The 26,237-nt window shown below is 39.1% G+C and overlaps 1 protein-coding gene across 2 annotated transcripts in view; it reads left to right on the top strand.

Annotated features, from left to right (window-relative positions):
* LOC122809069 overlaps positions 1-26,237 on the top strand; it is a 553,596-nt gene that overhangs the window by 52,308 nt on the left and 475,051 nt on the right. For both annotated transcript variants that reach the window (XM_044080283.1, XM_044080284.1), the window contains exon 2: positions 22,316-22,783. In XM_044080283.1, the coding sequence (XP_043936218.1) occupies positions 22,316-22,783 (468 nt within the window). The remainder of the gene's footprint in view (positions 1-22,315; positions 22,784-26,237) is intronic.

The following is a 26,237-nucleotide window of genomic DNA, read 5'->3' as shown; positions in this document are numbered from 1 at the left end:
CCAACAACCTGCTCACCAGTTCACAGGACATCAAAGGTAGATGGAAGCAGTATTTCCAGCAGCTTCTGAATGAAGAAAAAAAAAACACAGAAACTGTACTGCCCTAGAAACAGCCTATGATGAAGAGCCCACACTAGAAGAAGTAAGAACAGCACTAAGGAAAATGAAGTCAGGGAGAGCAGCAGGCTCAGATGAGGGCCATGAGGCACAGCAGATAAGATAAAGATGCTGGGTGAGGTAGGGAAGAAAGCTCCTGAGAGTACTAATAACAGTGTGGCGAGAAAGGTGTATCCCAGATGACTGGAGAATAAGCATACTCATGCCAGTGTACAAGAACAAAGGGGACATCCACAACTGTGGGCAGTACAGAGGCATCAAACTCCTATCATATTGGATGAAAGATCTGGAGAGGGTGATTGATAAATGAATACACAGAGTAGTAGAATGTAAGATGGGAGATGAGCAGTTTGGATTCAGATCAGGATGCAGCACATTTGACCCGATGTTTGCAGTGAGACAGATACTTGAGAAGAAGCTAGAGATGAGGAGACAGTCCAACTAGGCATTCCTAGACTCGGAGAAAGTATAGGACAAGGTCACAAAAAGCTGATCTGGGCAGTACTGTGGTGGTTTGAAGTCCCAGAAACATTGGTAGAATTAGTGCAGGCTATGTACAAGGACCCAATGATTCAAGTGTGAACAGTGTTCGACCTCACAGAAGGGTTTCCAGTCGGAGTGGCTGTACACCAGGGTTCAGCTCTGAGCCCTCTGCTGTTCATACTGGTGATGGACTACATTAGCAAACAAGTCGGAGGGGAGAGATCAACAAAGTTGCTGTATGCAGATGATGTGGCATTACAGGCATTCAGGAAAGGATAGGAAAATGGAATGCTAAACTGAAGGCACATGGGATGAAACTAATCACAAATAAGATGATGGTGATAGCAGAAAATTGGAGAAATCGGAAGAATCTGAGAATAGAGATAGAAAGGAAGATAGTGGAACAGGTAAACAGCTTCAAGTATCTGGGAGGGGTGGTTGAGGAGAAGAGAAGTCTGAATGAAGAGGTCAAAGCTCGACTCAGAGGGGCTGCAGCCAACTGGCATAGAGTGTCAGTTGTAGTCTATGACAGAAGAATGCTAAAGAAGCTGAAAAGTAAGGTGTATAAGACAGTAGTGTGACCAATACTACTGTATGGTACAGAAACCTGGGCAGTAAAGGCAGAACCAAAGTAGCTCCAATTGCAGAAAAGATCAAAGAGAACAGATTATGGTGGTTTGGACATGTGCAGAAAAGCAGAAGACAATCTGGTGAGGAAGATTTGGGACAGACAGGAAGAAGGTAAGAGGAAGCGAGGACGTCCATTAAAGAGGTGGATGGATAGTGTGAAAGAAGATCTGCTACAGTCAGACATGAGAGTTGGTGACAGTTAACACGATACCCCGACCTCATGTAGAAAAATGGGAAAAAAACGGGGCTGATGATGATGATGATGAGAGTTGTACTAATCGGTTGTCTGGGAGTGAGTAACTGATGTATGGAATAGACTACCAAACTGCATTAAAGCAAGCATTCATGTAGATTTTTTTAAGAACCTGGACACATTATAGGAAAACTGTTTTGGTATACTGGCAGGCTAGAAGGGCATTATTGCCCTTGCCTGAAATAATTGTATGTATGTAACTAACTACTACAGGTGCCTCTGTTGTAGCAAATTAGACAGTACAGAGAAAGGAGGTGTCTCTACTATGCATTTGTTACCTAACAGAGATTACTACTTTGTCTTAATGTTCTGAACTAAGTATTATAGTTCTGCTCCCACAAATATTTGTAATATAATTACAGTTTGAGCAGCACCTGGATGCCTGAAACTTCTCTTCCTTTAATCTTTGCAGTCCCTGCTAAACTTTTTGTTCTGTCTAGAACACTTGGTTGAAGTGATGCTGTTTTACATTGTAAACTGTCATTAAATTTGGTTTCTAATATTTCAATTAGTTCTATTTTAGCAAACTGCTTTAACTTATTTTCAGTATATAATTCACTTTATGCAACCTCATGTATTTCTGGCAAATGCAAAGATGCTCACCAGATTTCTTAATGTCTACAGAAAGTAGTTACAGAATACAATATTCCTTAATACCCATGGTTGTATTCAGGATTTCTTTAATTATACACCAACTTCCATAATGTTGATCTCCCTACTGTAACTCTCCCATTGTGGTACATACTGACATGCACTTGGTCCCACTGCACAGCAGTGAAAAGACTTCATATCAAAGTAGCCAGCCCTTAAAGACCACTCACCACAGTACAAGACATAGACATTGATTACAGTGCACAGTGTGACAAGTCACAGCTAAATATCCTTGACACCACATGAAGGTGGCCAGCTGCTCAAAGGGCTACTCAATGGCACATTGAAAGAATGTAAAATGGAGACATCACACAGTACAGATCTGCAGTCAGCTGGCATTTGGTAACAGTGTACAGTGAAGCAAGTCACAATTAATGAGTCTTGGTACCACCATCAACATAACCAGTCTCATGGACTCTAACTTATGGCACATTCCCAGCTGGCCATTCAGACAGCATTACAAACCTGCGCACTTCTGGCATTTTGTTACAACATACAGATGTGACCAGCCTCTGTGCCACGTCATGCTAGCCAGTGCCACAGATGGTACTCACACCAGAACACAACTTGCAGTTGCAGTGAAAGTATAGTAAAGTATAAGCACATCAAAACTAGCATCATAAACATGAGACCATTTAAGGTATCAATAACCCTGACAGTTTCAGGCTACATTTCTTACAAGCAGCATTCACAGACCTATTATTCAGAAACTCTACAAATATTCTTTACATTATAAAAGTCTGCTAAATTATCTTGGCAATTTCTTTTAATAAAATGGTGACCAGAAAAGGGTAATCTGCCCAATGTACACTGCTTGCAATATACAGCTCTTAAAGTGAACCCTAATTACAGAGCATGGCATCTTTTTAACACCATAACTGCTACACTAAGAACTTAAAATTATAAGCATTTCAAGAAAACTAATTACCCTTTAGTGTCTAAAAACACAATAATTATGCGAGTGGAGCATTTATTACATGAATGTATTGCTGCATTAACTGCATACTTATTTTTTACTAGTCTGATTGTAGTTTTCGTGCATCATGGCAACTAAACTATAGATACAAAAGTCACATATAGACAATAATTAAACCAAACTAACCAATTAGAGCAACAAGAGAAGCAGCTAAGTAATACCCATTGAGGAGCTTGTCAATTACCCTGCAATTTATAAAATCATCCACCCCCCCCCCCCAAAAAAAAAAAAAAAAGATAACAAAGCTACAGCAAAACAGTGTGGGAGGGCAGCTCATACTTAATGCCTTGTAAAATATTTTTTTTCCAAGAATACTTCCCTAATTCACTTGAGATGCATGTGCCCTGTGGGTGAAAAATAGTTGGCTGCCTTTCCCATGTGCAGATTACAGCCTTTTCACACGATGATTAGGAGCAAAGGCATATGTAGTCAAAAAGAGAAGCCCCATGTGATGGACACTTTTTTAAACTAGTTTACATGTAACATTAAGTATGAAAATATCATGGGACATTTCAGGATCAGTTTGAAATTCTCCTTTGATTAATTTTTACAACCCATGGTATACTTGATTGAATTTGTACAACAAATTATGTTATCTGCCAAAAGTGACAAAATATCTGGCAGAGATAGCATACTTGATTGCCTCCTTGTATCTGTACCATCATAGATAATCTCCCTACATTTGCTGTCTGACATCTGAGAAAGATTCAAAAAGAGCATTGTTTCTCATTTTCAGAAACTTCTAAAAATTCATTGCTGATAGATGTAGGCTTAATCTCAATACCCTAAACCAGATTCCCTTGCTTGCCTTTTCTCTTGCTCTATAGATGAATATTTCAACTCTAACTTTCTCTCAGTCCTCAGAAACTTAGCCCCTTTAACATAATTTTGAGGCTGACACAGTGATTCAAAGGACAGTAATGCTTTTTCACAACACTTGGTTCTCTAGTTCATTTTTTTGGCTGGGATGCTGCTGTGTGCAGCCTATATATCATGTGTGTCTCCACATGTATTTTAGTTGAGTGGTCCAGTTTTCTCATCTGTCTGAAGACTTTGTGATCCTCCAAACTGTCTGTTGGCATGTGTGATGTGTTGTGTTTTTGTGTGTGTGTGTGTGTGCGTGTGTGCGTGCGTGCATGCGTGTGTGTGTGTGTGTGTGTGTGTGTGTGTGTGTGTGTGTGTGTGTGTGTATGGGTGCATATCTGTGTATCTGTGTCTGTATCTGTGTACATATCTACGTGCATTTTGCAGTGTGCTGCAGTCCCGCCATAGAGTACTCTCTGTGCCTTATGTCTACAAAGCACTGGAATAGGGCCATAGTAAAAGATAATCTCAAGCCAGGTACAGATCCTTACATTGGATCACTCCTTAACTGAAGGTTAAAGATAACTAGTAAAGGTAAACTGTGGCATCAAGACTGTGCAAACAAAACTCTTATTCATCAGTAGTTAGTTGGCATGTGTTCCAGGTGACCTGGCACTGAGTAGCCTAGACCAAAATTTTCCAATTGTTCCCCAAGAATTGTCCATTTAAAGAAAAACACCACTTTAAAACTAAAAAAAATGTAAAAAAATGTGATATATACATTATGTCTATGGGTTCTAAGCTATTTTAATGCATCAAAGTCACATAAATCAACCCTAGTGTTTCTTATAAAAAGTTAAGATATTTTCACAAAACAGACATCATTAGGCCTGCTATATTAATGTGATCTTGCCTTTTATTTCTGTTTCCCAGAATCTATTTCAAGTCCTGTTTATAAAATAAATTGTTTTGTTTTCTCATGCCATTGAAATACAATTGCAGCAGGGGGGCTCCCTGTCATCCTACACACTTTCTGTAACAGGGCAGCTTCTATTGTTTCTTGATTGACCCTCATTTGCATTTCTCTTATAACCTGTTGTATGCTATTGCCAACAATTATACAGCTCCAGCCACAGAAAGTAGTTATTTAGCTATTGATACCCCCACACATTCCTTCTGAGGTGTCAAAACACCCATTGCAATGAATGACCCCTCCTGAATCATGTGTAAGTGACAGCATCTACAGGAAAGGAAAGGACATGAAAGTAATTCTGCTTTCTTCTGAGTGCTGTAGAGATTAAAAAATATGCTTTTAGTTGCAAAAATATTTCATTTTTATTATTGCTGCCATTTTCTTTAATCCTTGACAATGCCACAGTTTTCTGCATTTCCGTAACAAAACATGGCCGACCTTTTCTTTAATTGTACTGTTATGAGCTTTTTTGTATTCTGGTTATTCTTCCGCAAGCAGGAGTAATACTTCCTGTACTGGTCATTTAAGGACATCTTTTTTTTAAGCAAGAAATATCTTTATTAAATTATCGTGCATGACATAGGCAGTCAATCAAACCATAATGACATCATTTTAGTTGCAAACATTATACATCACAAACCATATTGACATAATTTTAGTTGCAAACTTTGTACATCACTTGTAAGCTATCCAGTCATCAAACATTATATAGTTCATTCAAATATTGCCTTCTTTTAAACCTCATTCCTCCTCTGCATGTATTTTTTCCACAATTCCCACTTTTCATACGTTCATAGGTAGGTACTAGGCTATTGGCCCTAGGGCCTATATAAGCCTAGCCAAATGGTACCCTGCCTTTCGCCACCCAAGAAAATTATTTTCCTGTGTCACTGTTGAGCAGAGCCACAGAAGTGATCCCAGGGGTGAATTTCCTATCTCCCATCCAATCATCAAGATTTTTCTTGAAGAGTGCTAATGAGGAGCTTTGTTTGATATAGATAGGTAGTTTGTTCCAGAGTATGAAAAGTCCCTGGGACAGGAATCTATCCCTCCAGCATGTTCTGTTTATTGTTTTGACAAGGTTTAGGTCCCTAGAGTGTGTAGCTCGGAGGGATTGAGATTTCTTTAGGTGAAGCATGTCCAACAGCTCTGGGTTTGACATAGCTTTGTCTGTTAGGCAGAGATCACCTCTGAGTAGGCGATATGTGACGGGCATTTGTTCATAGGTTCATAGGTTGGTACTAGGCTATCGGCCCTAGGGCCTATGCAAGCCTAGCCATAACAATTCCCTGGATATTTCTTCCCACAATATTTACTTCTCTGGACCCCTGGGTAGCAGGGCGACTGACATGATCCCCAGGGTGAATTTCCTATCTCCCATCCAATCATCAAGGTTCCTTTTGAAGAGGGCCAGTGAGGTGCTTTGCTTGACATGTATGGGCAGTCTATTCCAGAGTATGGGGAGTCTCTGGATCAGGAACCTATCCCTCCAGCATGTTTTGTTCATTGTGATGACAAGGTTTAGATCCCTGGAGCATGTAGTTCTGAGGGATTGGGATTTCTTTAAGTGGCGCATGTCCAACAGCTCAGGGTTTGATATGGCCTTGTATGTTAAGCAGAGATTGCCTCTGAGTAGACGATATGCCACAGAGTATAGCTGGAGTTTTTTTAGATGGTCAGCATATGGCATCTGCTTTAGGCCTGTGATTCTTTTAGTGAGGTATTTCTGTGGCCTTACCAGCTGTTGTAGATGTTTTGTGAGGTACAAACCAAACGGGGCATTATACTCTATAATGGGTCTAATGAGGGATGAGTATAGCAGGAAAATGACCTCCTTTTTTTCTGGATGAAAAGCCCTTAGTGATGAGGTGTGCCACATAGAAGGATTTCCTGACTGTTGTGGTGATGTGGTTATCAAAAGTGAGACCACTGTCCACCTGTGTCCCTAAGTCTCTCATCACACTTTTGATGTTTAGTGTCCTGCCACCTATGTGGTAATTCATGGGTACATGTTTTTTTCCAGAGGGGAGAACTATACATTTCTTGGCATTAAGCTTCAGCCCATGGCTCTGGCACCAGGCATCTGTTTCTGTAACGCCCTTTTGTAGAATATCCACATCATTTGGGGATTCAGTAATGGCCCCCAGTTTGCAGTCATCTGCAAACTTTGTTAGCCAGAGTCCCTTAATGTTGGTCTGTACTTCAGAGAAGTAGATGCCAAACAAGAGTGGTCCCAGGACTGAACCCTGAGGTACTCCACTTGTCACTTGTCTGGAGCTGGATTTGGAGTCGGCTACTTTTACAGTCTGGGTTCTGTCAGTAAGCCAGTTGGCAACCCATCGAGTGATGTAGGGATTTATGCCCAGCTTATTAAGTTTATCTATGATTCCAAAGTGGAGGATGGTGTCGAAGGCCTTGGCGAGATCCAGACCACCTTACCCTCATCCACAGCTCTGGAGACTGATTCGAAGAAGTCATTCAGATTCAGGAGACAAGATCGGCCCTTCACAAACCCAAATTGGGTGGGGTCCAGTGTTTGAAGGTTGCCAATGTCTTTGTTTATAAGTTCCATGATAATGCGTTCCATGCCCTTGCAGATCAGGCTTGTCAAACTGATGGGACGGTAGTTCCCGGGATCCAAGGCGGATCATCCCTTGTGGAGTGGGATAACTGTAGCTGTGTGCCACTCAGTGGGCACAAAGCCTGAGGTGAGGCTATGATTAAACATGACACTTAGGTGAGGTGCCAGTTCATTTTGTAGTTCATGTAGTACACAGCCTGGGATGTCATCTGGTCCCATGGATGCTGTATTTTTAGCTTTGGAGAGTGCGGTTTCTACCTGTGTGGCCATGATCATCAGAATTTGGCAATCCTTTTGTATTGAGATGGGCCCTTTAGGGGGTGAGAGGGGGGTGAAGTTGGCACTAAATCGATCTGCCAGGATATTGGAAATATCCTTGGGATCAGTATATTTAATGCCATTCTGTTGTAGCTCAGAGCAGATCTGAGCATTGCCATTTAGATTCTTGACATAACTATAGAATGCCTTGTGGTTGTCTTTGGAATCTTTGGCAATTTTATTTTCGTAACTAGCTTTTGAGGATTTTATGAGGGATCTCAGCTTCTTACTGAGGCTGGTGAGGGTGTTTTTTGCATCCTGGGATTTTCCTCTTTTCTGCAACGGTTTCTTCCTTCTGTTGTATAGTTTGTTTATAGCAGGGGACCACCAGATTGGCTTCCTTTTTTTGGAGAAGAGCATCTTGGTTCTATTTGGGATGGCACGATTCATGCACGAGTGGATGTGCTCGTACTGTGCCTTAGTGTAGGATTCTGCATTCGAACTTCCAGATCCCATCTGTGTGGATGTTGTGAAGTTTGTCACTTCTGACTTCAGTAGCATGAAGTTGGCTTTGGAGAAGTTTTATAAGGAGGTTTCCTTACTGGGGGGTGGGGGTGGGATGTGGATGTCACAGGTGATTTGCTTATAGTCAGACCTGATCAATGAGGGGGTGACCGCTGGTGTGGAGCATCTATCTCCCATGTTGATAATGACCAGGTCTAGGATATTGGAGCCCCTGGTGGGACAATGGATTAGTTGATCCAGGACATTGGAATTTATGAATTCCAAGAACCGTTGGGAAAAGGAGTTGGTACCAGAGTAGTTTTCCCAATTAATGGCAGGGTAGTTGAAATCACCCAGTGTTAGGGTGTTTGGTTGCATCTTAATATTTTCCAGTATGTTTAGAAAGATGTAGTGAGAATCTTGGGGCATGGTGGGGGATCTGTAGCAAGCTACAATTTGGATTGCAGTCTTACCTAGTGTTAGTTGCACCTGGAGAATTTCAGATGCATTGTGTTGGGCAACTAGCCTGGAGGTGTGAATATTCTTGGTGAATTTGGACACTCCTCCACCTTAAGTGTTTCGGTCTTGGTTTTGTGGCCGAAAAGTGTGGTAAGAATTGTAGCCTGGTATTGTAGGGGTGCTCTCTGGAGCCTTGAATCAGGTCTCAGTTACTGCACAGATATCGATGTTCTCCATTTTTAGGAGTGCCTCGAGAGAGAGTGCATTTTGAGGTTTAGACTTCTAGCATTGAGTAGCATTACCTTCAGATTTTGCATGCTTGTATCTGTTATGGTGGTGGTTTTATCCTTTGAACCTTGCCTAAAAAAGACACTATAGGGGTGGCAAGAGCTTTAGCCAGTAGCCTGAATCCCAGGGGTGACAGGTGCAGACCATCTCTGGCAAAGCATTGAGGTTTGTCGATCATGTCTTCCCAGGCAGACAGATACTGGATCCCCTTTGAATTACACCAGAAGCTTAGCCAATTGTTGAAGTCAATCATTTTGTCCTTATACTGTGGTATCATTCTGGTCGAAGGCAGGATGCTACTCAGGACTAGGGTCATAGCTGCCTGGGTCACATGACCCAAGAGCTCTTCCATGTCTCTTTTCATGTAGTCCAGGGAGGTACATCTCAAGTTATTCACTCCAGCATGGACAATGACAGAGTCGTATTTGTACTTGCTGTGGAGTGACTTGAGTGCATGTGTTATGTGGTGGATCCTGGCACCCGACAGGCAGCTGACTGTAATTTTCTCCTTGTTCAGCCTGGTGAGTGGGACATCAGTGTGCCTGATTATAGAGTCACCTATGACTCAAGTGTTGGGTACATTGTCTTGCCTTAGGGGCTGTTGTTGGGTGGCACACTGGTGTTGTGAGCTATGTGTCTCTTTGGTTGTGACTGGTGTTTGTTTGCGTTTTGGCTTCTGAGGTCCTTGTTGCTTGGGCAGGTTAATGTTAAGGGCCCTCGCATATGTGGGTTTAGTGTTGCTATGTGTGGGTGTTGATGGTGTGGGTTTTGAAGGGCTATGAGTTGCTTGAGGTGTAATGCAGTTGTTAACCTTCTCCTCTTGACTGTCTAGCAGAATCTTGGCCAGAGAGAGATTTGCTTCCAGTTTGGCTATGTAAGTGCATCTTTCACAGGTTGTAGTGTTGGGTGGTAGGAGGAGAGGATTGTCCGTGTACATGAAGCAGTTGCCGCACTGCCCCAGTATGCCCAGATTCACTAGGTGGACAGGAGAAATCACCGGAGGCTGACCCTTGGCCATGCCTGTTTAGGTGCTTTTTTGTAAAACTTAAGAGCTGTTTTCCCTTACCTTTGCAAGGTACTTTGCAATTATAGGCTGTTTAGTGCCTTTGATTAATTTCTCCTTATTGACAAGGAGAGCTGACTGCTTGAATCAGTTTCAGGCTTCCTAGTGCTTTCTTGTAAAGTTTAAGAGCTGTTTTCCCTTACCTTTGCAAGGTACTTTGCAATTATAGGCTATTTAGTGCCTAAGATTAATTTCTCCTTATTGACAAGGAGAGCTGAGTGTTTGAATCAGTTTCAGGCTTCCTAGTGCTTTCCAGCAGGTTCTAGAGCAAGTGCTAGTCACAGGGGTTCAGATTTTCGTGCTACTACTGAGAAACCAGCTAGTTCTTAAGGAAAATTTGAAGAGCAAACTTTCTGGCACCTGGAATAGTTTAACTGTAGCCTCTGAGTGCTGCACGATGTGAAAAGTGTGCAAACACATGCGTTTTTAAGCTAGAAAGTTGGAAGGGATATAAATCAGCCCAAAAAGGCTAATAAAATTACAATTTCAGAGCTGGAAACCACTCCTCTAGTGTTAGTTAGGCAGTACAATGCTCAACACTCTCACTGGTAAGCAGTAGGACTTCCCTCTACCACAGCAAGGTCTGGATAGCTCTGAGCACAGAAAATAAAGTCCTGAGACAAGCATAGCCTGGGATATGGACTGGCTAGGAAAGGTGGGAAATGAGCAAACAAGACAGTATTTTTTTTGTTGAAACAGGCTAAACAATGCAATAATACAGTAAATAAACACAGAAAAGGCTAACACACTTGAGTGTGTAGTCCTAAACAGTAAATGCAAGTAAAACTCTACAAAATTAGCAATTTAAAACTTTTTAAATGAAGCAAGGCAAGTGCACAACTGAAAAATGATTTAGGAGGCAGTAACACAGCAGAATAAGTAGCTAGTCTACATATACAGAGAAGTCTATATATACAGAAAAGCAGCTAAAGCACACAAACACTTCAGATGCAGTGCAATCTAGAGCACTTGAGTTGTAGCAATATTAAGGCAATTACAGTTATAATAAATGCTCTAAAATATACTCTATATTTCCAAAATGTTTGAGAAGCACAGTCAGAACCAAGGAGATTCAGACAAAGTTTTTTTTTTTTTTTGAAAGGGAAAAAGGAGAAACAGAAGGCCTTATCAAATGTTCTCTCTGTATTAGGTAGAATGAGCTAATTAATGACACTAGACTGGGAGGAATGTCCCAGATCAGATTTACAGTAGGGGTGGGCAACTACAAAACCAACAAGTATAACAGCAAGACACCAACAGGGAGAAGGGGTGGGGACAATACTAAAGCTATTAGCCTACAGACAGTAAGCACTACAGAAAGCCACAAAATGAAAGTTTTTAAACAGATAAAGGAGCAATGAGACTCTACAGAATGCTTTTTTAACTGCAAACAAATCAGTTACCCGTGCAGATTAGTTAATAGCAATAAAAATACACTCAAAACTGTGCAGCAGGCAATAAAAAGTGCTATATATAAATTGCTAGAAACCGTAATCAGTATAAATAATCGAAAAAAACAGGATACTTATATATCTCAGCTAAGAGTTGTAGTCAACACCTCTCCTCCACTCTGCTCAGTATATATAGGCAGAAACCCTCTCAAAGTTAGGGCTTAAATACCAGAAGATACAACCTTAGACAACTTTTTTTTTTTTTTTTTTTTACAAAAACACAAAAGAACCAGCCCCCACAAGCCAGCAGCCAATTAACACAATCTAGCCAAGATAAAGAAAGGCTTCAGCTAATTCAAGATGGCCTGTTCATGTGCTTTGAACAAAGTAGTAAAGAAACAAAGTCCAAACCACCACACTGGTAATAAAATTGATTCTTTTTACTTCCAACCACAACAGATGAGCGCTTTCATCTAATAGATAGACTTCATCAGATCTGATGAAGTCTATCTATTAGACGAAAGCGCTCATCTGTTGTGGTTGGAAGTAAAAAGAATCGATTTTATTACCAGTGTGGTGGTTTGGACTTTGTTTCTTTACTACTTGGTTTGGTATCAGTTCCATTTTCTGTTGGTCATGTGCTTTGAACAATCACTTTATAAACAAACAAGCCCAGAGCCACCAATTCTGACTAGGACATACTAAAGCTATTAGCCTACATACAGTAAGCACTACAGAAAGCCACAAGATGAAAGTTTTTAAACAGATGAGGCCGGTAATCCTCTTTGTGAGGTATTTCTGCGGCCTTTCCAGTTGTTGTAGATGTCTTGTGAGGTACATACCAAAAGGAGCGTTGTACTCTATAATGGGTCTAATGAGTGATGAGTAGAGGGGAACAATGACCTCTTTTTTCCTGGATGAGAAACCTTTTGTGATGAGGTGTGCCACATAGAAGGATTTCCTGACTACTATGGCAATGTGATTATCAAAGGAGAGACTACTGGCCACCTGTGTCCCAAGGTCTCTTATCACACTTTCGGTGTTAAGTAGACTACTGCCTATATGGTAGTTCATGCGTACAGAGTTTTTACCAAAAGGGATGACAATCACTTTTTGGCATTGAGCTTAAGGCCATGGCTTTGACACCAGGCATCTGTCTCAGTGAGGCCCTTTTGTAGGATGTCCACATCGTTAGGAGTTTTGATTATGGCTCCTAGTTTGCAGTTATATGCGAACTTTGTTAGCCAAAGGCCTTCTGTGTTAGCCTGTACTTCAGAGAAGTAGATACCAAACAGGAGAGGACCCAGGACTGAACCTGATGGTACTCCACTTGTCACTGGTCTGAAGTTGGATTTAGAGTCTGCTACTTTCACGGTGTGGGTTCTGTCAGTGAGCCAGTTGGCAACCCATCTTGTGACATAGGAATTTTTACCTAGTTTAGTGAGTTTATCTATAATTCCAGAGTGGGGGATGGTGTTGAAAGCCTTGGCGAGATCTAGATAGGCTGTGTGAACCACCTTACCCTCATCTACAGCTTTGGTGACCACTTCAAAGAAGTCTATCAGGTTTAGAAGACATGATCTGCCTTTTACAAACCCAAACTGGGTAGGGTCCAGATTTTGGAGATTACCAATGTCATTGTTTATAAGTTCCATGATGATACATTCCATAGCCTTGCAGTCCAGGCTCATCAGGCTCATGGGGTGGTAGTTCCCGGGGTCTGTGGTGGCTTCCCGTTTGAGGAGTGGGATAATCATTGCTGTGTGCAATTCAGTGGATACAAAGCCTGAGGTGAGGCTATGATTGAACATGGTACTTAGGTGGAGTGCCAGTTCATTCTGTAGTTCATGTAGAACACTGCCTGGGGTGTTGTCATGTCCCATGGATGCTGTGTTCTTGGCTTTGGAGAGTGTGTTTTTTTACCTGTGCAGCCATGATTATAGGAACTTTGCATTCTTCCAGTATAGAGATAGGCCTTTTAGGGGGTGAGAGAGGGGTAAAGTTAGCACTGAACCTATCTGCCAGGATGTTGGCAATATCAATTGGTTCTGTATATTTAGTGCCATTGTGCTGTAACTCAGAGCAGATCTGAGTGTTGCCATTGAGATTCTTGACATAGGTATAGAATGCTTTTTGGTTGTCTTTAGAATCAGTGGTGCTTTTGTTTTCAAAACTAGCTTTTTAGGATTTTTTGAGGGATCTCAGCTTCTTATTGAGGCTGACCAGGGAGTTCCTCCAATCATAGGATTTTACTCTTTTTTAGCAACAGTTTCTTTCTTCTGTTGTAGAGTTTGTTTATGGCAGGGGACCACCAGATTGGCTTCCTTTTTTGGAGGATAGCATCTTGGTTCTGTTAGGGATTGCACGATCCATGCACTCGTGTAAGTGCTTATAAAGTGCATTTGTATAGGATTCAGCAGTCATACCTCTATTGTCCGTCAGCATGGGTTTCGTGAAGTTTGCCACTTGTGTCTTAAGAAGCGTGAAGTTGGCTTTGGAGAAATTTTTTACGGTGGTTTCCCTAATGGGGGTGGGGGTGTGATGTGGATGTCTAGGGTGATTAGCTTGTGGTCAGATCTGACCAATGAGGAATTGACAGCTTGTGTGGAACACCGGTTGCCCATGTTGGTAATGACCAGGTCTAGGATATTGCTGCCCCTATGTAATTTGCTCCTACCTTTGTCTAAAGAACCCAGTTCAGTTGTTTTATTTCTGTTACTATATTCACTCATTCTAGTACAGTTGGTTTAGACTTTGATTTCCATTTTTTTAGTAATTACTTTTTTTGTAGCCACCATAATTAGACTCAGCAAGGCCTTAATATGTCGAGGTAATTCTGATTCTGTATCATAGCTCATAAAATCATTTCCTTAGTTACACCAATTTGCTCACCCAGTATTTCTGACAAAGTAAAAAACAGATAGAGCTCACAGGGTAAAGTTTGGAAATGTAAAATCCAATACAGAGAATATAAGCAGTCCAACAATCCAACCACCACACGAAGGGATGCAAAAAATACTGCTGAATTTTATAGTAATGTTTGTTTAAGAGGGTGTGTTGTTTTATGTGAATGCTGATTTGTTAATGCTTTCTGACATCACTGTTTGTTTAAATAGTTTTTTGGCACTTTTTATCAGTGGTCTGATGAAGCTACAGTTGTAGTAAAAGTGCTTACCTCATTAAAATTTATTTTTTGTATCCCTTCATGTGGTGGTTGGATTGTTGGACTGCTTATATTTCTGACAAAGTAGTCTGTAGGATATCTTTAAAATCTGCCAACTCATTACAATCCCAGAAAATATGTTCCCAATTATCTCTCTCTTCTCCTTCACACCTCCAACATTTGCTGTCTACCTGAGGAAAAAAAAATATTTGGAGTCTACTTGGGGTATAAAATTACATATGTAAACACTTCCAAGCAAAAATCCTAAATCTTCAGACTTTGTTGGCTATTTGGGAGGCATACATATATCCCCCATTGTTTCTCTGTGAATTGTTTATCCAGTCTCACTTCCCAGTCCTTTCTTACCTCCTCTGATTGATTCTTATAGTTCTGCAATATTTTGTATGATGTACTAATTATTCCTTTTTTCACAGCAGCTTCTGTTCTAGAGTCTATTAAAAACTTTACCAGTGCTGGCATTTCACTTGGGATCCTGATATTGCTTTTTCTTTGCCTATACTCTGATATCAATTCTTGATAGGGAAGGCAATCTCTAGCCTGCAGTCCAAATACATTTTCACCTCTTCCCATTCTATTACCTTTCCTTCTCTAATTATTTACTCCCAATACCTTGATTCTTTTGCCAGTTTTCTCCAATAAATTCCAGCCCCCCAATTGCCTATTGTCTATATCTCTAATTGCAGCCATCCCTATGGGCAGAATCTCCTTTCTCTATCCCCAAGTTGGCTTTGTTCTTAGAGTATTTTCTGCTACTTTATGAATATAATATTCTATATGGTTATAGTTATTCTCCTTAAGTATTTGCATACAAAATCCGAGTCTCTCCTTGTTTCTTGAGCCTCCCCTGTTTTATCATCATCCCTTTCCCTATTAATTATTGTTTTCTGCGTGTGCTATGTATAGGAGTATTAGCTGTGCAGCTCTGAAATATTTCTTCAAATCAGGTAATCCCAAACTGCCTTGTTTAATTGGAGGAATCAGCTTATCCTACTTGAGTCTTGCCATCTTCCCCTCCCAGATAAAATCCTTCATCTCTTTATTAATTGCTATCCACTTCTCCTCTGGTTGATAAAAATATGCCTGACTTGTGTATAGTACTAAAGGGACTAAAAACATTTTAACTGCTTGTATGTTACTATCCATATCCATATAACAGAGCTTCCAATTTCTCAGTTTTTGTATTAGCTTTTTAGTCTTTTCCCACATATCCTTAGCTGCCACACCAAAATCCTTTTTAATCCATACTCCTAAGTACTTCATTTTATCATGTCCCTATAAATATGGATATTGCTGAACCAATTTGCATGTGGGTACATAATGTACAGCTATTGCCTTTGTTTTAGCTTCATTAATTTTGTATCCTGAAAAGATTTGAAACTGCCTCAAAATGTTCCACAACACTGAAATGTTCTTTTCTGGTTTTTATCGGGTATAAAATAATATCATCTGCAAATACAGCGAGCTTTTCTTGACTACCATACCAATTATATCCCTGAATTTCCGAGACCTTTACTTTCTTTGCTATTAAATATAATGCAAATAACAAAGGAGAAAGAGGACATTCCTGCCTCGTTCCTCTGCTCAAACAGAAATTATCAGAGAGGAACCCACCTACTTTAATTTTCACCTCTGATCCCTCATATATCATGCTAATCAACCTTATAATTTTATCAGGGAATGTAAATGCTTCCATTACCCTACTCATAAACTCATAGCTACTTTGTTAAATGCTTCCTCTGCATCAAGATCCACCAACAACAGTGGCATTTTTTTACATTCTGCTTCCCTCTGGGTCATCAATGTTCTGTTAATATTGTCAAATGTTTGCCTCCTCTCCACAAAACCACATTGATCCATATCTATGGATTTTGGCATCACCTTTGCCATTGTTTTAGCCATTATAGACATAAACACTTTATAATTGTGGTTTATATTGAAATGGACCTGTATGAAGCTAGATCTGATTGGTCTTTACGCACTTTAGGTATTACAGCCACCACCGCTCTCTTCCAGGATGTTGGTGCTTCACCTCTCTTAAAATACTGTTAGAAAAAACTTCCAGAACTTTGTCAGTTTTCTTCCCTCCTGGCTTCCATACTTCCACAGAAATATGTGGAATATAAATACATACCAGTGTAATCCTCCTCCCTTGTCAGTATCCCCTTAGTACTACAAATCTACCATTATTATCTTTTTTATCCTCATCTATCACTATTGGAGCTCCTCTTGCAATTAATATAAGTACTCCTCGTTTCCCTAGTCCCAGGTATTCCACTGAATAATCATCCTGAAAACCCTTCTTTATGAAATTCACATGTTCAGTTCTTTCCAATGTGTCTCCTGTAGCATAGCTGTTTGCACTCTACATTTTTTAATATAGTTCACTTACTATTCTTTCTTTTTTGTATATATCTGTGAGACCATAACATTTAAAGATAATATAGAAAGTGTCATTATTATTATTATTCCCACCTTTTATATGTAACAGCTTTTTTTGTTAAGTATCTAGTTCCAGCTTTTGTGTTATATGCATAAACTAATGTTTGGCAGGTTAATCTTTTATATGGTTGTTTCTTGTCATATCAATTTGAGCCTGTGTTGCATCTTACAAAACTTTCTGTTTTATCGACAGCCCTCAAAAAACACCCCCAATACATCTCTAAAGCCTATTAACTTAATATTAAACACAAAACTATGTACATTGTCAGATATTGAAGTTTTACATTCCTAATAGGAACAGCTGTCTCAAAATGACAGCTACACTCATAGACTTGGGTTAACTTAAAAGGAAGTTTATCCATGCTAAGACATATGGCACAGCTTGTGCTTCTACTATGTACTGTCTGGTTTTGTCTTATTGTTATTGCGCTCCCATATTGTAAGTACTGTTGAAGTCCATTCAGGACGAAAACGCTGAGATTTGGAAGGCGTTCATTTGCATAACTGTTCGTGGTGTGTGGTTTTATCAACTGTAAGAAAAGGAATAAAGCTTTATTTAAGCTTTTTTAGCATCTCCTATCCTGGTTTTTCTTGGTTTTGAGTTTCCCATATTGTAAGAACACTTGAATGCTTTCCAAGAACATTTCTCCTAACCATTGAAAGAAAGAAGTATTATGTTTTGATTGCTCTTGATCAGATTGTCTCCATGGAGACATGATAACCAGATACGGAGTTGCTACTACAAGCATTTATTTATTTGCTAGAGGAAAACTTTGTTATATTCAATGTTCTTTTTTATTTATTTGCTTTCTCTTAAAACTTATTACTAGATCAAGCCAAAAGCCTTAGTCCAGTCATTCCCCTATGCAAGAATGAGAAAAAGCACTCAGTTTTTCCTTGTGTCATGCTCTTTTGACCAGACTCCCCCCCACCTTCCTATGCTGCAGTGCCCACACTTCTCAAAACGGAACAAAGAGAAACAGAAAAGAAAGGAAGAAAATAGAGGCACCTATTTACTTTAGTATCCCCGTTACACTTGAAAATAACTGCGAAAACTTTATAGCATGCAGATTATATCATGCACTATAAAAATACTACTGTTAAGAAAAACATTTTGTTTTACTTAACAGTTAACTCTCTCCCTCCTTTTCTCCTCTCTTAAGTGTTCTTCCAACCATTAATAGCATGAAGTGGGGCATATGCTTTAGAGTCCCCTACAAGTTTAACAAAGTCAAAAAAGTCCAATATTTCCAGGTTTGCTTGTTCTGTCATGTTTCATAAATATAATTAATGCTTAGTAATCCAACATTTATTTGTTAATTTCTGAGTTGCTGGTTTTATTCCTGTTTATCTCCATTTCCCAAATTCAGCCTTTGTTTCATTGCCAACATATTCTTGGTTCTTCTATTCAACTCTTCTGTTTTTTCTGTCTTGCAAGTATTTTCTGTTTTTTTTGTCTTGCAAGTATTTTCTGTTGAAACATTGGAAAAGATCTCATCAGCACTGTCTCTCTGTTCTCTTTATTACCAGAAGAATAAAACACAGAATATCTTTGTGTTTCACAGCTCACTTTTTGTTGGACACATTTCTGTATTTCCTCCTTAGCAAATTCTGCATCCAAAATGTTTTTGTCCCTCCAGGAAAGAATATTCTGAAGATTGCTGGGTGTAGCAGTTTGAATCTCATGCCTGCTTCTCAAAATTCCATGATTAGTAGAATACAATTACTCCTCTTCTGCCTGGTGCACAGTGAGTAGTCATTTTCCTCAAACCCTCTACTGTCTCCCATCTTTTGTACTTTGCCCTTCTACCACAGTTTTGTTAGAATCAACTTCTTCTGCTGGTAGGATTGCATATTTACTAGTAAAGGTCTAGGTTGCTTTCTCATAACCAGGTTTGTAGCATACACACAATGTGATCTTTCAATGAACAACACCTGCTGTGGAATACCATCCTAGTTGCTTATTTGTGCTTTCATAAAATTGATACAGTCAGGTTTTCCCTACAAGCTAAACCCTCTAATTCTATTACTATTATTTTTTTTAAACCTCTCTTATTGAATAGTGTCATATTCAGCCAACCTTTTCTTAATTTTGACCTCCGATTTTTGCAGTTCCCATCTGAATATCTGTTTAAAGCTTCTTCCATTTGCCAGCCTTTTGTTATTTGAGCTAATATACTCCATCAGTGTTTAATCTATTTTAATCACCTCTGAGTACATTTGACATTTTTTTCCTGTAGATTACTGGAAGACATGCCTTACACCAAAGCTGGAGCTTGCGCTGCTTTTTGCTGAACAGCTGCAGAATTCTTCACAGTTAGTGTTTTTTCTTCACTTTTTCTGATTGATTTCCTTTCTGGTTCTCTGAATTTGTATTTTTCTGGCATCTAGAAAGCCTTATAAATGTGAACCAACTTATTTTATTTTACTTGCACTGAAGAAGGGTTTTTACCACAAAACTTAGTTTTTGATTTGCACTTTATTAAACGGTTTTAAATGGTTTATCATTCTCCAAGTCTGAGTTTGTTGTTTCCTTTCAGCTTTACTCAGCTGAACATGGTAAAGTGCTCTGTCCAGAAAAGAAGGGACATAATTACTAATGTTCTGTTTAGGCTACAGTAGGTAGATAAAGCTTCCAGACAGACAGCAGACAGTGACATAAGGGGATATCAACTGCTGTAGAGCAAATCATCAAAATATTTGGTAATAAGGTGTGCATAACTATCAACTGATGTAACTCCTAAACATGGTGTATCACAGCAAACTGTTGATAAACAAAACCCTCTTTTTGTAATGTGACAATTTCCAGAGATTAGTTAAGCAATAATCCATGACAAGATGTGGATAATGCATAATTTGCTCATGGTTGGTATGGTTTGATTATGGGAGTAAAGTCCTGAGCAATCAAATAAAGCCAGCCATGGGTAAATCCTATATTATCCATATCCAGCCATAGATTATTTCTATAATGTACCTCAATTATTTTAGAAAAAGAAGTTGCTTACCTTTTTAAATAGTAACATTGTACGTCTGCATTTCTTTCTGTAGTCTTTCTATGCCGTAGTCCATGGCTGGGGATGGCTTCCTACTGTACTGCATATGCATGAGACACATACATGATGATGCTTACACAGCATATTAGTTATCAAACAGTTTATGTCACTGTTTTTCTTTTAAGGACACAGAAATGTGCATGCATCCTACTGTTTATGTGAGGATACTTGCAGATTCCTGAAGTCCCAGCAGTGAGTTTGAATTATTTTTTTAAATGCTTGTTTTTTTTTTTTGTTTTTTTTTGGTTTTTTTTGCATGTGTCTTACTGATGTTGGTAGGGTGGAAGATCTCTGCTGGCAGCTGTAACTTAGACTTCTTTCTGTGCCTATGTTGGATTTGCAATGGTTATGGTGATTACTTTCTTCAGTCAGTATGCACATTATTTTCATAGTAATTAAGTTTCATTATATGACATGCAACATATTCTAGAAGATCACTACAATGAATTACATACAACAGAAGTAATATCCACCAAAAACAATGTCCTCCAGGATAGGAACTGATTGGTAGTAGAAGTTTTCTAGAACATAGTTGAGATCCCATGCTGGACCAATCTCTTTTCTTGATGGTCTAAGATGGAAGACCCCTTCTGGGAACTGCTTACATCTCTCCATACATAGTATGCAGTTGTGTTGCTAGAAAATGTAAGCATACTATCCTACTGCTAATGCATTGTAATTAATGTATTTGGTTACAAGTATTGTCAAAGATAGCTTCCCAGAAAGACAGACGTAGACTTGTTTTATAAATAGTTACAATAGTATAAAATTATTAATAGTGGCTTGCATAGGTCTTATTTGTAAGATATTACTGCACATGGATTTATCACTAGATTCAGCAGTGTGTCATTCTATCTTTGCTGCACGTTGAAGTGGACAGTTTTAATTGTGTATGGCTTAGAGTGACAGAGTTCAGGACAGTCTTGTTACAACCTGTCACACAAGTACTAGGAATGCTATCCACTCAGTAAGATTACAGGTTACCCCTTGTCTTTCTACCTATATAATTTGGACAACAATAAATAAAGGGGTAGGCACTTCTCCAGTGAGAGTTATGAGACTTTCCAGGTATTCTTTAGCCCACAGTGGTACAGTGTCTTGTTTCCCACAGAACAAAGTGTTTTCCACAGAACAAAGTATGCATATCTGTTGTCTGAATAAGCCTACAATTTGCTATGAGTATTGCTTGGCAGCATGTAGCATTCCATGGTAACATACGTGCAGATATCTTAGTGCATGGTTGAATGCATTAGTCAGTCATGTTAGAAGAGGTCACATTCACAACTTTTATCAACTCCTGTGACACTTGATGAATGTTGTTTATTCCATTACACAACATGCACTTAGATGTTTTCAATGTGTCACTCAGGCATTGAGTGTATGAACTAGAATTCTAAACATTTTGGTGTAGTACTGAATGTCGCCTCACAGTAAGATGTTGTCCTGTTCGATTCTCAGCTAGAGCGTCTTCTGTGTGGAGGCATACGTGAATGGGCATACCTTCGTTGAAGATTGTGCACCAGGGCTGACAACTCAGCGCGTAAAAATCTACTGCCAATCATTAGCGGACCGGAGTTCTTGCTGTGGCAACCCCTAACCAGGAAAAGCCGAAAGACACAACAACAACTGAACATGCAAAAACACAGAAGTGTCAGTGCATGCAACACTATGCCAAAACAACCACATTTTTTTGAGACTACTTAAAACTTGCTGACTGGAATAGATAAGTGAATATTAGACTGTTTTGAATATGATCTGAAGGTAATATATAAAGAACAAATGTGAATACTTGTCCAAGAAGTTTGTTTGTGTCTTTCGGCTTTTCCCAGTTAGGGGTCGCCACAGCGGAACTCCGGTCCGCTAATGATTGGCAGTAGATTTTTACGTACCGAGTTGCCAGCTCTGACGCACAACCTTCAATGAAGGTACGCCCATTCATGCATGTCTCCACACAGAAGACGCTCTAGCTGAGAATCGAACCGAACAGCGTCTTACTGTGAGGCAACAACGCTACCGCAGCACCACCACCACAGTAATATTTGTCCAAGAAGTATAAGGAGACATTCACTAATACCACAAAAGTTCCAAGCACCACTAGTGTTCAGGATTTATCAGTTTTCCCTCTCTTTACTACTTAAAAAGTGAAGAATTACAAGAAGCAAAAATGTATAGCATTTAATCCATTTCTTTCTTTCTTTCATTCTTTAGATCATGACAGATTACAAGACCTCAGTAACCTACACATTAGTTCAGACTCCTACTGTACAGAGAATCCAGATACAGAAAATAACATTGTGAAATCAGTAACCGGTGCACCCGTGCAAGAATCAAGATGTTACACGTTAAGAAATATCTTAGCCATACCTGGACAAGACATATTTGAGCTAAGTTCTCCTACGTCTCAGAATCCAGTTATGTGTAATACACCAGCATATAGCAGAGAGTCAAGTATGGATCCTATGGAGTCAGAAGATTGTCAGTCTTGTCATGGAACCAGTGAACAGGGAAGTCCAGCTGATATGCATGTTGCTTCCACTTTGTTAGTGCATCCTCTCATTTCTCATAAACAACCAGAAACCCCATCAAACAATTCAGTCAGTAGCCTTAATGGTAATGAGAAGTGTGGATTACAGGAATACCCACAATCTGTGTCCTTTCAGGAACTCTGTATTTCAGGTAAGTTCCAGAATTTGCTATGTTCACATATCCAGTCTTGTCAGATAATAGAACCTTGATTAGGCACTCATTACTGGGCAAATGCTATGACTTTTGAAGTGCTCAACATATTCTGTGACATCCTGCACCCCATGTTAGTCCCAAGCATTTGAACAGTGAATGAGTTACTTGCTTTGGCCTGTTGTATAAGCTTATATTATGTTTAGTATACCTGAAATGTTTAGCAGATCTCCCAATATTTTGTTCAAAGGGGGCTATTTAGTGTGCAGTAGACATGAAAGATTTGTTATGCAATTAATATATATCAACAAAGGACTATATTATGGACAGGAAGTGGTAGAAACAGGCAAAGTATCTTTCCAAAGCTTCATTTTTCAGTAGTAGAAAATAAAATTAAATGACACTTGGGCAACAGGATAGGATGAGAAGTGGACACGAGCGGACAATAAAGTGGCTCAAAAAGGGACACCACCATACAACATGAAAATACCAACAAACCGTGATAGGTACAATAAATAGAGCATGTTTAGAAAATGACAAAAAGTAGAATATAATTTCTATTTAAACTGTTATATAGTGATAAATTCCCTTTATGACCTTCAATGGATCAGTAATTATATGCATTCAAATATTTCATCAGTTAGCAATCACTGTGTCACTGAGCACAAGTGATGAGTAAGCATCAACTCTTTGTACAAGGGTACAAAAATCCAATGAGAGGGACAAGTAACAAAGACATTAGTGAGAAAAGTGAGAAATTAGACAGGGTTACTGAAAGCAAAGACCAAAAAGGGAGGACAGTTTTAGGGGCATGAGAAGTTTGGTAAACAAAAAGCTGAACAATTACTCAGTCATAGTTAGAGCAGAGCTGTTTTAGGTCTCTGTAACTGTCACAGTGCACTTTTCTTATCTGGGTGCTGTAACATTTGGATTAAAAATATAGAAATAATGGAGAGGGACAGAAGGTGATTGCTAACTTCAGGTTTACCTTTCAGGCTGTGCAGTAGTACAGCAGGAAACCAGAGTACACGACTTAATGCTGGTAATTGAATAAAGGCAGTAATATATATGTATGTGTATGTGTGGTTCTAGGACACATGCTCGACTAGCATATGTCTGAATCACAAAACATCGAACACACATACACGAAAGCACTTAACATCAAAAAGTGCTTCCGTGTATGTGTAGTTCAAAAAAAAAATCTATGTTTCTGCAGGAGGGCTTTGCCCCCCTGCACCCCCCATGTGGGGGCCTTACCCCCCACACCCCCCCCCACTTTATTATTCTCACTCCGAGATCGCACTACAGTGGAGAAAAGGGAATTTTCCCTTACCCGCACTGTAGTCCGATCTCTGAAACAAACACCGTGCGGAAGCACTTGTCGATGTTAAGCACTTTCGTGTATGTGTGTTTGATGTTTTGTGATTCGGACATATGCTAGTTGAGCATGTGTCCGGATCCCATATATATATATATATATATATATATATATATATATCAAAGTTTTATATATATATATATATATATATATATATATATATATATATATATATATATATACACACACACACACATTTGTATGTATATATACACATATTAGCAATATTAGAAATAGCATGGTATGTTAACCCTTCCCCCTTTATCTGAAGCCAAATCATTTACATTATGAGTCGGCATTTTTGCGTAATATTGGATAATAAATAATTTTATACTGTTTCTTTGACATGTATTTTCATATACTGATTTCACTGTAAAACAATATATACTCTAATATTGCATAAACTATCAGATTTCATTACTTTAGTATTTCAGCATAATTAAGATGTTAACCGAAATAGCTCAGTAGGATGTATTACATTTTACAGTTCTTATATTTTTATGAATTGTTACCATTATCAGCTGGTTTCTTTTATGGCCTTCTGTTTCTCAAGCAGTTTGAGGATGTGACCATAAACTCATCTGTGATCACAGTATGTAATCCTGGACCTGGTGACTTGGACTAACTCACTCAACTATTTATCAATTGTTTACTTAAACAAATTCATTTCTTGGTGACTCTTGTGACAGTTTTGGCTGCTGTTCTTTTAAATCTTCTCTCTGGAATATCTCATGAATGTTTCAGCATACTTTGAAATGTCTTGGACTAAGTCTCTTTGTGTCACACATTCATTACATTTGCCAGTCATTCCTCTGCTTCTTTTAGTACTTTGCCATCTAAACTTTTAAAAGTATATGCCCCTGGCTGCTCATCTTTTCTCTAAACAACTGCTTCAGATTCTTTCTGCTAGCAGTTCTGCTGTATGTTCACCTTATCGCCTTCCAACAAATCAGAAAGAGCCTTGAACAGACTATTGTAAAATCTTTGCCTTGACTTGTTCTACCTCAGTCTCTCTTAAACCTCATTCATCCTTAGCCATCAGAAAAAAGTAGACATTGGAATCCCTAATTTTAATATCTGATCCATTAGTAGGTGAGCAGGCTATAGTCCAGTAATGTGCTGTAAAGTATTTCTGTATTCCAATAATGGTAACTATAAATCCACATAGCATTTGTAATTGCTCTAGAACTTCTTCAGGAAGTGCTTTATAGTTTGCATCTCTCTCTCTCTCTCTCTCTCTCTCTCTCTCTCTATCTTTGTCTACCATTTGACCACACACAGCTGATGTTCATGTTGGCCATTTTGCTGTGCTGTACTGCGCTGTGCTATGCTGCCATACCATTCGCTCTGTGCAACTGGCTGTCACTATGTGATGTGGCAGTGCACGTAGCTGCTTGTACTGCTTCTGATGTTATGCTGATATAGTTCTACTGTTGTGTGACCTTTTGTTTAGAATACTGGTACCATCTCTTACCTGTAACATCCATAATAAGCTTTCAGACAATTTGCACAGTGATTTCCATATGAATTAGCACTGTGCAGGCATGCTGCACTTCTCTGTGAATCACAGCCCTTGAGTTATAGTGTCAGTTAACTTCAGGACTTCTGGAATTTTTAATTAATAATCAACAAAGATAGACTGTATAACTTCTAGATACTAAACTAAATCGTACAAGTTTTACTCATAGTTTACTTGGAAAAGAATAAGCTGAGACTACTTCTTGTGAATTATTATTGTGGTAAACATTATACATAATAATTCTAAATTATTTGATCTACCTGCATGGACATTTCTGGCCAAAATAGCAGGTCATATGTACTTTCCTTACACATGACCATTTCTAGATAAGATACATGTATTTCTTTTTCAATATCTATTTTCTCAGCTGATTTGGCAATACCAGTTTATTTACTTTTAAAAGGAAACTGTGTGGCCAAGAAGATGTTTGGACTGCAGGCTAGAGAGTGTTTTCTGCATCATGGATTGTTATCAGAGTACAGGCAATGAGAAAAGGATATGGAAATCCTACGTAAAAGACCTGCTATGGTAGAGTTTTTAGCTGAATCTAGAAAAGA

This window comes from Protopterus annectens, chromosome 8.part0 (assembly GCF_019279795.1).
Source record: "Protopterus annectens isolate FY-2018-M chromosome 8.part0, PAN1.0, whole genome shotgun sequence".
Taxonomy (NCBI): Eukaryota; Metazoa; Chordata; order Ceratodontiformes; family Protopteridae; genus Protopterus; species Protopterus annectens.
This window is presented reverse-complemented; position numbering and strand designations above follow the sequence as displayed.